General features: G+C 35.0%; 1 protein-coding gene across 10 annotated transcripts in view; it reads right to left on the reverse strand.

Moving 5' to 3' along the window:
* CCDC15 (coiled-coil domain containing 15) overlaps positions 1-12,938 on the reverse strand; it is a 71,360-nt gene that overhangs the window by 53,176 nt on the left and 5,246 nt on the right. For 8 of the 10 annotated variants that reach the window (XM_087868322.1, XM_087868321.1, XM_045798048.2 and 5 more), the window contains 4 exons: positions 11,952-12,101; positions 11,208-11,399; positions 4,855-4,968; positions 262-384 (listed from right to left, as the gene is read on the reverse strand). In XM_087868322.1, coding sequence (XP_087724448.1) covers positions 262-384; positions 4,855-4,968; positions 11,208-11,399; positions 11,952-12,101 — 579 coding nt within the window. The remainder of the gene's footprint in view (positions 1-261; positions 385-4,854; positions 4,969-11,207; positions 11,400-11,951; positions 12,102-12,938) is intronic. The other 2 variants (XM_087868323.1, XM_087868324.1) reach the window with 2 other exon arrangements.

Genomic DNA, 12,938 nt, shown 5'->3' on the forward strand with positions numbered 1-12,938 from the left:
CCACTCCCCCTGCTTGTGCTTGCTCTCTCTCCCTCTGTCAAAGAAATAAATAAAATCTTTACAAAAATAAAAATAAATGAAAAATAAATAAAGATATGGTAGTCAAACAAATTACTAGAATAAAATGAGAAATTATAATCTTTGCTCGACTTAACAGAACCTAAATCTATAATCCCAAACTAGTACAACAATATGGCATCCCCAGTCCAAATCACACTTAGTTTAATTTCTATTATACTATCTCCTTTCACTCTGCTTTACCTGAACTTTGTTGAAAGGTTTGTCCCTGTCTTCAGAAAGGAGATCCTGCTGGTCTCCCCAAATCAAATTTTCTCTCCCTTTCTTATCTATCATAATAGATGAAGATTCCTCAGAGTCAGGTTCCTATAAAACACACAATCAACAACGAAAAAAAAAAGTATTACAGGTAAAAACGATGTGAGTACAATAAAATCCTAGGCTGGTTCAGCACACTATTAAAATAATTTGGTAGATCAATATAATCAAATATTATAAAAACAGGACATTACAAAAGAAGCATAAGACTATATAATGAAAACTATAAAACACTGCTGAAAGAAATTTTAAAAGATCTAAATAAACAAAAAGGCATCCCATGTTCATGGATCTCAGAAGATAATATTAAGATATAGATAAACCCTCAGTCAACTGGTTTTCAACAAGAGTGCTGAGAAAGTTCAATGGAAAAAGAATAGTTTTTCAACAAACAGTACTGGGACAAGTGGATATCCATATGCAAAAGAAATAAGTTAAAACACATCCTCACCACATATAAAAATTTGCTCAAAATAGATTATAGACCTAAATGTAAAAACTAAAATTTTAAATTTTTAGAAGGACACATAGCAGAAAATATTGATGACTTTAGATTAAGCAATGGTTTATTAGATACTACATCAAAAGCACAAGCAACAAAAAAAAAATAGATAAACGAACTACACCAAAATTAAAAATTTTGTACAAATGATAGCATTAAGAAAGTGAAATGATGGGGCTCAGCCATTAAGCGTCTGCTCAGCCGTTAAGCATCTGCCTTCGGCTCAGGTCATGATCCCAGGTTCCTGGGATCGAGCCCCCCATGGGGCTCCCTGCTCGGCCAGAAGCCTGCTTCTCCCTCTCACACTCCCCTTGCTTGTGTTCCCTCTCTCGCTCTCTTTCTCTGTCAAATAAATAAATAAAATCTTTAAAAAAAAAAAAGTGAAATGACAACCTACAGAATGGGAGAAAATATTTGCAAATCATGTATCTGATAAGGGACATGTATCCAGAATATACAAAGAACACTTATAACTCAATAATAAAAAAAACAATACCCCAATTAAAATATGGACACCACATTTGAATAGACATTTTCTCCATCAGAGACATATAAATGGGCAATAGGCACACGAAAAGATACTCAAGATCATAAGTCATCAGGAAAACACAAATCAAAAGTACAGTGAGATATCACTTCACATCAATACGATGGTTATAATCAAAAATATGGACAATAAATACTAAGTATTGGTGAGGATGTGGAGAAATTAGAATCCACATATATTGCTGATGGAAAATAGCTTGACAGTTCCTCAAAATATTAAACATAGAGTTAGCCTATGACGCCAAAATTCCATTACTAAAGAAATGAACGTCCGTACAAAAACATGTACACAAGTGTTTGTAGCACAGTTATTCACACAAGCCAAGAAGTCCATCAACTGATTATGGATATATCAAATTTAATACAGCCATAAAAGGAATATTATTCGGCAATAAAAAGGAATGAAGTACTGATACATTCTACAACATAATGAAAACATTATGCAAAGTGAAAGAAGCCAGTCACAAAAGACCATATATTTTATGATTCCATTTAAATGAAATGTCCAGAAGAAGCAACTCTATAGAGACAGAAAGTAGATCCGTGGTTGCTTAAGACTTGGGGTAGGGAAAGGATGGAATGGGAAGTGACAGCTAATGGGAATAGGGTTTCTTTTACAGATGAAGAAAGTGTTCTAAATTAGATTATGTTGACAGTTGTACAAACCTGTGAATATACTAAAAACCACTGAAATGTATACTTTAAATGGGTAAATTGTGTGGTATATAAATTATCTCAATAAAACTGTTAGGAAAAAAACAATACTGGACATTAGAATCTTAACCCTTAAGCCCAAACTTAATGTGATGTGGATGGCTCTAACAAGCCATTTTTTCCCTCTATTCTTTACATTTCCCTCCCTGATTTTCTATAAATGTCTGGTAATGCAAAGTAGTTAAAAGACCAGAGACCTTGATGGACCTTAAAGGTCAACTGTCCTCTTGTTCTTGTATTTATTTTGAGGGATGATGGTTTCCTACAAAGTGCTTTCTGAAAAAAAAAATTAATACAAATATAAATGGTCTAGAGAAAGCAATATGCTCATGATACTAAATTGAGTTTTTGTGAAAGATCTGGAATGATTTTAACAGATTAGGGTGGTTAATACAGAATAAAGAAAAACAAGTGGTGAGTTCTACTCAGATTTATGAACAAAACACTCACACATCAAACATGGAGTGAAACAGGCTGGTAGGAGAATATATTAACTTTATAAATGACAATTTGTCCCTATCCCAGCCAGGATCAATTTGAGGAGCCTTATGATTTTATCTTGGTGACCTGACAGTGTGCAAGCAAGTATATCTTCTATTTGTATCTCTAAATCTGGAATAACAATAACAACCAGACAGATTCTAAGATCACTAAAAGTAAGTCTAACAAGGAAATGAAACCAGAGTTCAACTGGGTTATAGATTGTGTCCTTTCTGACCAGCAGATTTCCACTTCACACAACTGAGAGGGTAGAAAACTGTTCAGATTTGAGGGAAAGACCACATACTTGATATAAGAAATATGAAAAATTTCACTAATTTCTTTATCATTCTCATTTCTGTGGAATAGATGTTTCCAGTGTTTTAGCTGAAAAATACACATGCATTCTTTAGAAGCAGCAGTCTGAATTCATCATCATCATCATAATGAATTACATTTAAATGGCATCTTTGATGTATCAATCTGGTTTATACAGGATGTTATCTCAAGACTTAATCCTTCTCCCTTCTACTGAATGATTATTTCAGTCAGACCTGTAAACAGTACTTTTTCTGGAAAAACATCAATTGAAAGGTTTGAACATGTTCCACACAAAATAAAATATGAGTCTCCAGGATCTGTTAACCATTTTTTTCTGGTTTACTAGAATGTGTCCAATCACTTCATTCTAACAGGACTCTAGAGTCAGTCTAATGTCACAAACTGTAGTTGTCAAATCCATAGGTATAAAAATTGTCAAAAAACCAAGCCAGTGAGAAGAATTTAGGTAAAAAAGAAACTCTATCTTGAGAGTCATAACAAGGCAATGCTAGAAAAAGGTACCCATACTGAATGCATCTGGGACAAAATGCTGTATGTGACACACACCCATGCCCACTTGTGTTTTATATTTAACTATAAATGTCTTAATTATCACTGAAGAGGAAAACATTATAGGTTAATACTCTACAAACTGCAAACATATAAGAGACAAATGTTTTTGATGGTTGTGCTGAGATACTTGAGGAAAAAAATACAAAAACTATAATATATATATAATCTAGGAAGCAAAACTAAGAAAGCACTAATAAGGGACAGAGGTGATGATGATGATGATGGCCAAAAAAAAAAAAAATAGAGTAAAAAAGATGAAACTGTCTGTTCTACTAGATGCTGCCTACCAAAACTTGAAATTAATGCCAAAATGAGTAAACACAGGAAAATACACATTTGTCTTTAGCATCCAAATTTGTGAACACTGAAATAAACAGGTACAAAATGATGTCATTTTAGAAGTATCGCCTTAAATATCCTTTTAAGTCTAGCTCCACATTTAGGTTCTAATTACTCACTCTAACCTTGTATTTTGAGTTAAAAGAATTTCTTCCTTTTTAAAAAATAACAGTATTGATTTCTTTTTCCTGACTGAAAAGTAAAATATGTGCACTATGGAAAAATTTTAAAATAGAGAAAACCGAGAGAAGAAAATAAAAATCACCTGTAATAATACTAACCAGAAATAATCAGTATTTTTTTTTAAAGATTTTATTTATTTATTTGACAGAGAGAGAGACAGCCAGTGAGAGAGGGAACACAAGCAGGGGGAGTGGGAGAGGAAGAAGCAGGCTCCCAGCAGAGCAGGAAGCCCGATGCAAAGCTTGATACAGGACCCTGGGATCATGACCTGAACCGAAGGCAGATGCTTAATGGCTGAGCCACCCATGTGCCCCAGAAATAATCAGTATTAACCTCTTGGTCCATTTGTTTCCAGGCTTTTGTCTCTGTATACAGCATTCCCTCCCCATCTCTTTATTTTGCTTTATTTTTTTTATAGCAATTATTGCTTAAAATTATATTCTACATTTATTTGCATGTTTACTATTTGCTTCCTTACTAGCACAGAAGCTCCTCGAAGGATCTTTGTCTATCTTTTCTCTACTCTAAGTCCTGCTTCTAGAACAATGCCTGGCAATTATACACATTCCGTAAATGTTGGCTGAATAAACTTTTTTAAATTGAGAATATAATGTATATAATCTTGTATCCTACTTTTTTCACTTAACTTTGTATCACACCTTGCGTTGTCTTCATATATTCTCTGAAAGCATGATAATTTTTAGAATGGCTATATGTGGATACACCATAATTTTTTAACCATTCCCTACTATTGGATATTTCAGGTTATTTCCAATTATTTTTACAGTTCTAAATAATGTTGAGATGTAAATAAATCTTTATCTGTACTTTTTAAAACAATGTATTAGAAATTAATTTACCTCTTGTGGGGGAAAGGTTTTCCTTCTACCATCTGCAAACACTGACACATTTTTTTTATTCACAGTCTTAAAGGATGCCAGCCGGTGACGGGCCTGTTTCATGGTTTGACTAAGCTGCCAGGGAAAGAGAAAAAAGAGCAAACAAAAACAGGCTAAAGTTTTAATACCAAATTCACTAAGTGTTCCAACAGGAAAACAGGCCCCTATTATTAAAAAATGCCAGACCTCAGACAAGAGGATTACCTGCAAAGGAGACTTTGGTCCGCTGATAGTATTTTTACATGATTTTCATTATTCTAATATGCTGTATTCCATAACTTGATTTAAGTGCTGTTATTCAAATTGTTTTTTTAACAACATATGCTTTGTATTAATAATGTACACAAAAATATCAGAACCTAAAAGTCTGAATTAATAAACTTAGAAATGATTGAGCAGATACATCCCTTACCCTCCATTCATCTTCTCAATAAGGAGTTCTTTCTTCAACCAGTCCTTGCATGCCTAATCACTTTCATGACTCCTTGCTAGAAGATTCCATTCCTAGTCCCTCTAAAATTCTTTTTTCCTATCTACAAGAATCCCTTCTTCACCCCTAACATTTGAAGACTGTAGCTATTCAGTCTTTTCTAAAATCTCCCTTCTTCCAGGAAGCTTTTCTAAGTTAACTCAGAACACAAACTCAAACATCTCAACCCATTTGTTTCAAATACTCTAAGTAACAGCTGATAATAAGTATTAATATTAAATGCACTGACTTTGTGTTCATTCCCTATACCTACCTAGTAATTTCATTAAGCACCTATGTTGATTTTGTTTTCAGAGAAGCACAGACTATTTTATTTTTCACAAATCTGCCCTTAAAGAAAATACAGAAATGAACAAAGTACCATTTTTTAGGCTGAGCCCTACATCATGTAGAAGAAAAGTAAATTCCTAAACTACTCAATAAAATTATGGCAAAACCAGGACCAGTTCTAACCCATCCAGTAAAAGTATAATGATATCAATTCTTCCTTGAAGGCAATTCATGACTACGATTTACAGATATAAATAACAACACCTTGATTTTTACTAATAGTGAGCTAGGGATAAAAACACTCTCACTACTAGCAGTTTCCTTACAGTACATCACCTCTGTTTTGTCCTTGCTTTTAAAGGCCTATACCTCCAGCCAGAGAAATCAGCCTGAAATATCACTCTTTATTCTGCTAAGAGGAGGACCTCTAAATTTGGTTAGCAGAGTGGCTAAATGGGTCAAGATAGAGATAATCACATTGCAAAAAGAGATACATGTGTAGTTGAGGTTATGAAAAATACAGAGCCACACATATGCCTGCTTTTACTCATTACCAAGTATGGTAAATGTTATTGCCCTGCACAATGTGACCAAGGATTCAAAATACCCGTTGTAACAGATATGAAATAAGGATACATAATGTTCATCACCCATCAACTTCAAACCTCTATTAGAGTCACAGATTTATTTTAGTCCCTTAAGCAGGATATTTCAACTGGTCCAGCAGTTGGAATATACATTATAGTCTTTCCATTTCTCTATCATTACCATGGTTCTTCATCAAACCTCAACCTGAAGGCCCTTTCAAGGACCAGCTATGAGGACTGTAACAGGCTAAATAATGGACACCCAAAGACACCAGGTCCTAATCCCTGAAAACTGTAAATGTTTCTCTAAAGGAAAAAGGGCCTTTGCAGATATTATTAAGCTAAGGCTCTTGAGATGAGGAGATAATCTTGGATTATCCACATGGGCCCTAAATGTCATCCCAACTGTTCTTATGAGAGAGAGGTAGAGAAAGATTTGGCATAAAGAAGAAGAGAAGGTGATGTAGAGACAGAAGCAGGGGCTGGTATGATGTAGCCACAAGCAAAGGAATGCCAGCAGACACCAAACACTGGAAGAGTCAAGGAACAAATTTTCTCCTAGAACCTGTGGAAGGGGCCCTGCTGACACCTTGATTTCGGCTCAGTGAAACTGGTTTTGGACTTCTGGCCTCCAGAACTTCGAGAGAAGAAATTTTTCAAGCCACTAAGTTTAAGGTAATTTGTTACAGCAGCCCCAGGAAACTAATACAAGGACCAAAGTCAATGTCAATAAGCATTAAACAAAAACATAGAAAACAGGGAGATGTTACAAATCAAATTATTATTAGGTGAGCATTCCAAGCTATAGGCTTGCCAATAACCTAGATCTTCCACGAAAAGGCAGGCTGGGCCAATGAAGATTCCTTATCTTACATAATGAACTAGAAAGTATGAAAAGTCAGAGACAGAAGCTGAACCTAAAAGGTCCAAAGCTGGAGAAAAGAGGCTAAAGGAGCCTACGTATGCCAAAGTTTCAGAGCTGTGATGATGAGAATACGAGTTAGTAGAAAATTAAGCAAATAAGGGAGAAGCATGCGTAGAGATAGGGCAACCAACTCTCCCACTTTGCCTGGAACTGTCCAGGTTTAGCACTGAAAGTCTCATGTTCTCAGACAATGGGGAAAGGTGGGTCACCCTATGAGGGCCACCAAATCAATCAAGTTAGTGATTAAATATTAGTGGGAAGATCAAAGGTCCTGTGCTGTGCGATCAGTGGAGCTACCTCAGATCTAGAAAAACTGTCCAGGCACACACTCCTTAAGGGAGTTTAGATTTGTGTGAGTTTCTGATTCTATCTTTACTATCCCATGCGTATTCTTAAAATAAAATGAATTCTTGCAGCCAAAGAGTCCAACTCAAAAACTAGTTTTTCAGTGATAGATTACAGAAAACTTATCAGGTTATTTCACATTGTTTAAACCTTTCTTCATTGCAAAAATGAATTGTTATTTCCAGGGTTGAAAAACCTGGAAAACCTTCATTATAAACAGAGAATAAAAGTAAAAAATAAGAGAATAAAAGTAAAAAATAAGATAATAAAAGATTCAGTGAGAAACAAATTAAAAGCTGAGATATACCATGTTAAAAAATAGTGGTAAGCTTAACAGTGTATAAATAAAAAGTTATTACATGGTGAGAAACAATGATCAGTTGTTCTTCAATTCCCCACCAAAATGAAGCTATCAAGGGACACAACAGAAACTCAATCCCTAGAGATAAATATCAGGCTTAACAAAAAGCAGGGGGTTAGGCTAGTTCTATTTTATGGGAACACTTGAAATTTCTTCGGGTTTTACGATTATAGTTCCTAACTTTAGGTACCCAATCTTAATCTATTTCAGAACAAGTAGGTAATACCAAGTATTATAAAAGTGGAGAATGGGGTGGGGGTGCAGAATAAGAGAGGTCCTAGCAAAGTCACATTTGGGGTACAGTGCTGTGTTCAGTTTTGAGGGTCATATTTGAAAAAAGCACTGAAAAACTAAATAACATTCAGAAGAAATCAACCCAGAATATAATGACAGAAAGCATTTGGAATTTAAGAATCAAAAGATAAAAATGATAGTCATAATCAAATACTTGAAGTATCTTAGAGATGACCATGGTGTTTTATTTTCTATTACTTGAGAGTACAAAACTAGGCCCAATGGGTAAAAATTATAGGAAAAAGAATTTGACTCAATATATTGAAAAAGTACTTATAACTTCAAGACTTCTAAAAATGAAATAGTCTAAAAAGTAGTCAGTTGCTCAGCAGTAGCAGTGTTCTAGCAGAAACTAGATGGCCATTTATACAGGACACATTATAAAAAGAATTCCTAAGAGAAAGAAAGGTTAGACTAGATAATGTCTTTTCTTTTCCAACATTTAATTAAAAATGTAAACACATTCAAACATATTGGAAACTTCAAACATACAAAGAAGCAGACAGAAGCTATAATACACACCACATACACATCAACCAGTTTTAACATTATCAATTCCTGGCCAATCTTGTTTTATCTATAATGTCCTACTTCACCTCACTGTTGCGTTATTTTGAAGTATACCCCAGATGTCAAGTCATTTCATCCTTGTCAGATGAACATGTAAAACCCCCCAACTCCAGGAGTCTATGTTTCTATCACTCCAAGACACAAGAAAATTTAAAAGTCCACGAACACTCAGAAAGTGAATTGCATTCACCATTTGCTCAACCACTTCTAGATAAACCAAGTTAGTGCTCGAACAATGTCTCACTGTCTAGTTCTTGGTGACATCTAGTGGATAAAAACTGCAACAGAAACAGTAAAATTAAAAAGCATGTATTGTCACGGTGTAGTAGGGGCAAAAATTTGTAGGCGTAAAGTAGTTTAGGTCACTGAACATTCTTCAGTAGTTCATCTTTTAAGGAAAAAAAACAGGGTATAAAAACTTTTTAAGATTTTGTAACATTTCAGGCTTTTCATAACCTGATTTCCTCCTACTTATCTAACCTCATGTTCTATTATTCTCCTCTGTAAACTATCAATTAGAACGGTTCCAGCACTTATTCCCAAATATAGCAAGCTCATTACATATTCTAGACTTTCCACTGTTCCTCTTATCTCAAAATTCTGTTGAATTTAGCAATTCACCTTATCAATTCAAAATATACAGCTCAATTCCACCTCTTCCAGGAATTCTCCCACAAATATTTCCTTGTATTTTAAAATTTTTGAAATCCCATAGCACAACTTTTCATCAAATACAGCAAATGTCTCCATATTATTATTTAATAGATTGGGGTCTGTTAGCTTTATATCTCTACTTGGATATATAAACCCACGAAGGGTCCTATTTCACATTTCATTGGTATCCCTACAATGTTTAACAAACACAGTATATTCAAATATCTGTGAACTGATGTGTTCTACTTATGTATTATATAGATGAAGTAAAATCCTCACTGAATGAGGCTATAGCTACAAGCACCATGAAGGCAACAACTGTGTCTGTCTTTACCAATGTCCTATCCCTTATACTTTATGCAGTGTCTGGCTCAATAAATATTTGCTCAACAAATTGTTCACAATCTTAAAAAGGAAAACAAAAATGATTTATAAAATGATTACTACAAATCAAGCAATGGCAAGAAAGTCACAGTTTGGGGCAAAGAGAAAAAAATTTTTTTAAGTATTTCAATATAACATGTGCTTATAAAGCTTTTCTGTATTGATACTAACAACACAATCGGATTTGCTTCATACTTATGACCGAGCACATGAACAGTTATGAAACTTTTATTTTCACATAATCATCATTTTCTTTTTTCTTTAAAGATTTATTTATTTATTTTAAAGAGAAAGAGAGAGAGAGAGCCTGAGTGGGGGAAGGGGCAGAGGGAGAGAATTTTCAAGCAAACTCCCCCCTGAGCCCAGAACCCCACATGGAGCTTGATCCCACAACCAATGAGATCATGACCTGAGCTAAAACCAATAGTCCGGCACTCAACCAACTGAGCCACCCAGGCACCCCCATTAATCATCATCTACATTTTTGCTCTCCTCTCACTATCCCTAGAAATACATTTTAAATAAGATGAAGTATAATTCCCATAGCAGAGTTGAAGAATATGGTATTAACCAGACAAAAAGCTCAGGTATACCAAGGAGAGTTGAATGCATGGTGTCAAGTGATTTGAGTGGATGAAATAACAGATATGATAACAGATATGTAAGGGGTGCCTGGGTGGCTCAGTCAGTTAAGTGTCTAATTCTTGGTTTCGGCTCAGGTCACCATCTCAAGGTCATGAGATCTAGCCTCACATCAGGCTCCGTGCTCGGCACAGAGTCTGGTTGAGATTCTCTCTCTCCCTCTCCCTCTGCCATCCCCTAGCGCTCTCTCTCTAAAGTAAATAAATAAATCTTTAATAAATAAATAAATAACAGACATGTAAAATCAATTACTAGATATGTTACATTTAAAAATTCTGATTATGTTGAGAGTTTACTATATTATTACTTGACCTATAGATCTATTTATTATGATAATCAGATTAAAGGACAGAAAAGAGGAAAAAGAGACAAAAATAATGAATGAAATGTCCCATATATGTACTGTACCTATTTGAAACAGAAGTTAGGAATCAATTCTGTTTATGTGCTACAAACAGAATAATTTACCCATAACACAATTCCAGTATAATTGGGGGGGAAAAAAACACCTCTGTTCTTTGACCCTAAAGCTCTTTCTCATAAGGTGTGACTCTTACACTTTGGCACCTTCCTCTAGATGATTCTAAACTGTCTTACCGAAAATAAATAAATTTAAAATATGTATAAAAAAATAAACATCATTTCACCATTCACCACTTTACAAAGGTAAAAAAAAAAAAAAAAGGTAATTAAAAGTGAAGTTGAATGTAATACCTCCTAATCTCTACTTCTTATCTTAGATATGTCCTATATCTAAAAAAAATCATAGACATAAAATGAATATGTACTTACAGCCTGGGCTTGTTGTTGGAATAATTCATTCTGATTCTCTCTATCATCCACTCCATCCCCAAGCATCTGAGAAGGAGGTAACCTAGCACTTCCAATAGCAGCATTCAAGTTGTTTGGAAAAACACTTGTTCTTTTAGGAGTTAAATGTGCTGGATCTGAAGACTGCATGGCTATAGAGCCTTCTTTTTCTGCCTACATAAAGGAAGAAAGAGTGAGATTCTTCTAGTGAGGTTCCACTCCAAGCCATTACAATCAAATAATGTCTATAAGTAGCCCCAAAGATTTTAAATCAGGGTCAGGGGTAGAAAGGGGAAAGCTTTAGCAGGCAAAGAAACTAACAACATTTACCAGGTACCTACTAAGTGCTAATAATTTACTTATCTAATTCTCATAACAACACTGTGAGACAAGTATCATAGCCCCATTTTATAGATGAAAAAACTACAGTCCACAGAGGATAAGTAATAAACCCACATAGCTAGCAAGCAGCAAAGCCAAAATTCAAACCCAAATCCAAAATTCTGACATTGTTTTTAACTATTGGTGAAAGCAAAAAAAAATTCTTGTGAGTCAGAACAACACAAAGATAAAACGCGGTTTCTCTACATACAAATCTATTGCCCTCCCTAGCAATTATACAAAGCATGGAATCCAAAGAAAGTTAGATTCTGTTACTGCCTAATAGCTTATCTCATAACACACACTTTCCATTGAATCTTTACTCAGGTTCACTTTTGAACTTACTGCTTCGTAAGATCTCTGAAACTGCTGCTTTTTTCTCAGCCTGATTTGCTGATTTACTCGGTGTTTGACTTGTCTCTGAAAATGCTTCAGAGCTTCTTGTTTTTTTCTTAGCTGTTCCTTTAGTTCTTCTTCAATCATATATGCTGAAGTCTTGAAAGATGAAAGATAGAAAATAAACTTAAATGTCAGCAGTTTTTGCCCACTAGGGCTTGGTTGTAAGCACAAATCAGTCAAGATAAAATCCCGACAAAATAATTCAGTTCTTTAATCCAGATTTCCCAGCAGAGTAAGGAAATCACAGGAGTTCAGAGCTGATAATCTAGACATAGCTGGTAAGTACCAAAACCAAATCACAATTAAAAAGTAATATTTGTGAACACTCAAATCAAATCTTAATTTTTCATTGAACTGATTTAAAATTGTCTTCATTAATTCTTTTTTTTTTTTAAGATTTTATTTATTTATTTGACAGAGAGAGACAGCCAGCGAGAGAGGGAACACAAGCAGGGGGAGTGGGAGAGGAAGAAGCAGGCTCCTAGCGGAGGAGCCTGATGTGGGGCTCGATCCCAGAACGCCAGGATCACGCCCTGAGCTGAAGGCAGACGCTTAACGACTGAGCCACCCAGGCGACCCTCATTAATTCTTCATGAACGAACTCAAACTTATCTTATGTCACACATTTTCTAAAATTGTTCACCACTCACTAAGTATGTCCTTTTGCTCACCACTCACTAAATATGTCCTATTACAAAATGCCTTCACGCTCAGATTTACGCTCCATTTTTAACCTAGCATGCCCTTCCCGTCTTCTCTATCTAGTAAGGTAAAGGCCTACTCATTCTTTAAGACCATCTGATACCCACTTACCTAGGACCTTCTACAATCCCTTCTTCTTCTGAGCTCTCCTATGCTATACTACCTCTCATTCTTATTAAAATTAATTGAGAGCAACATTTCTCAAAATCCCCCATTAGATTAGGTACACTC

Source organism: Ursus americanus, chromosome 16 (assembly GCF_024610735.1).
Source record: "Ursus americanus isolate L20-20 chromosome 16, mUrsAme1.1.p, whole genome shotgun sequence".
Taxonomy (NCBI): domain Eukaryota; kingdom Metazoa; phylum Chordata; class Mammalia; order Carnivora; family Ursidae; genus Ursus; species Ursus americanus.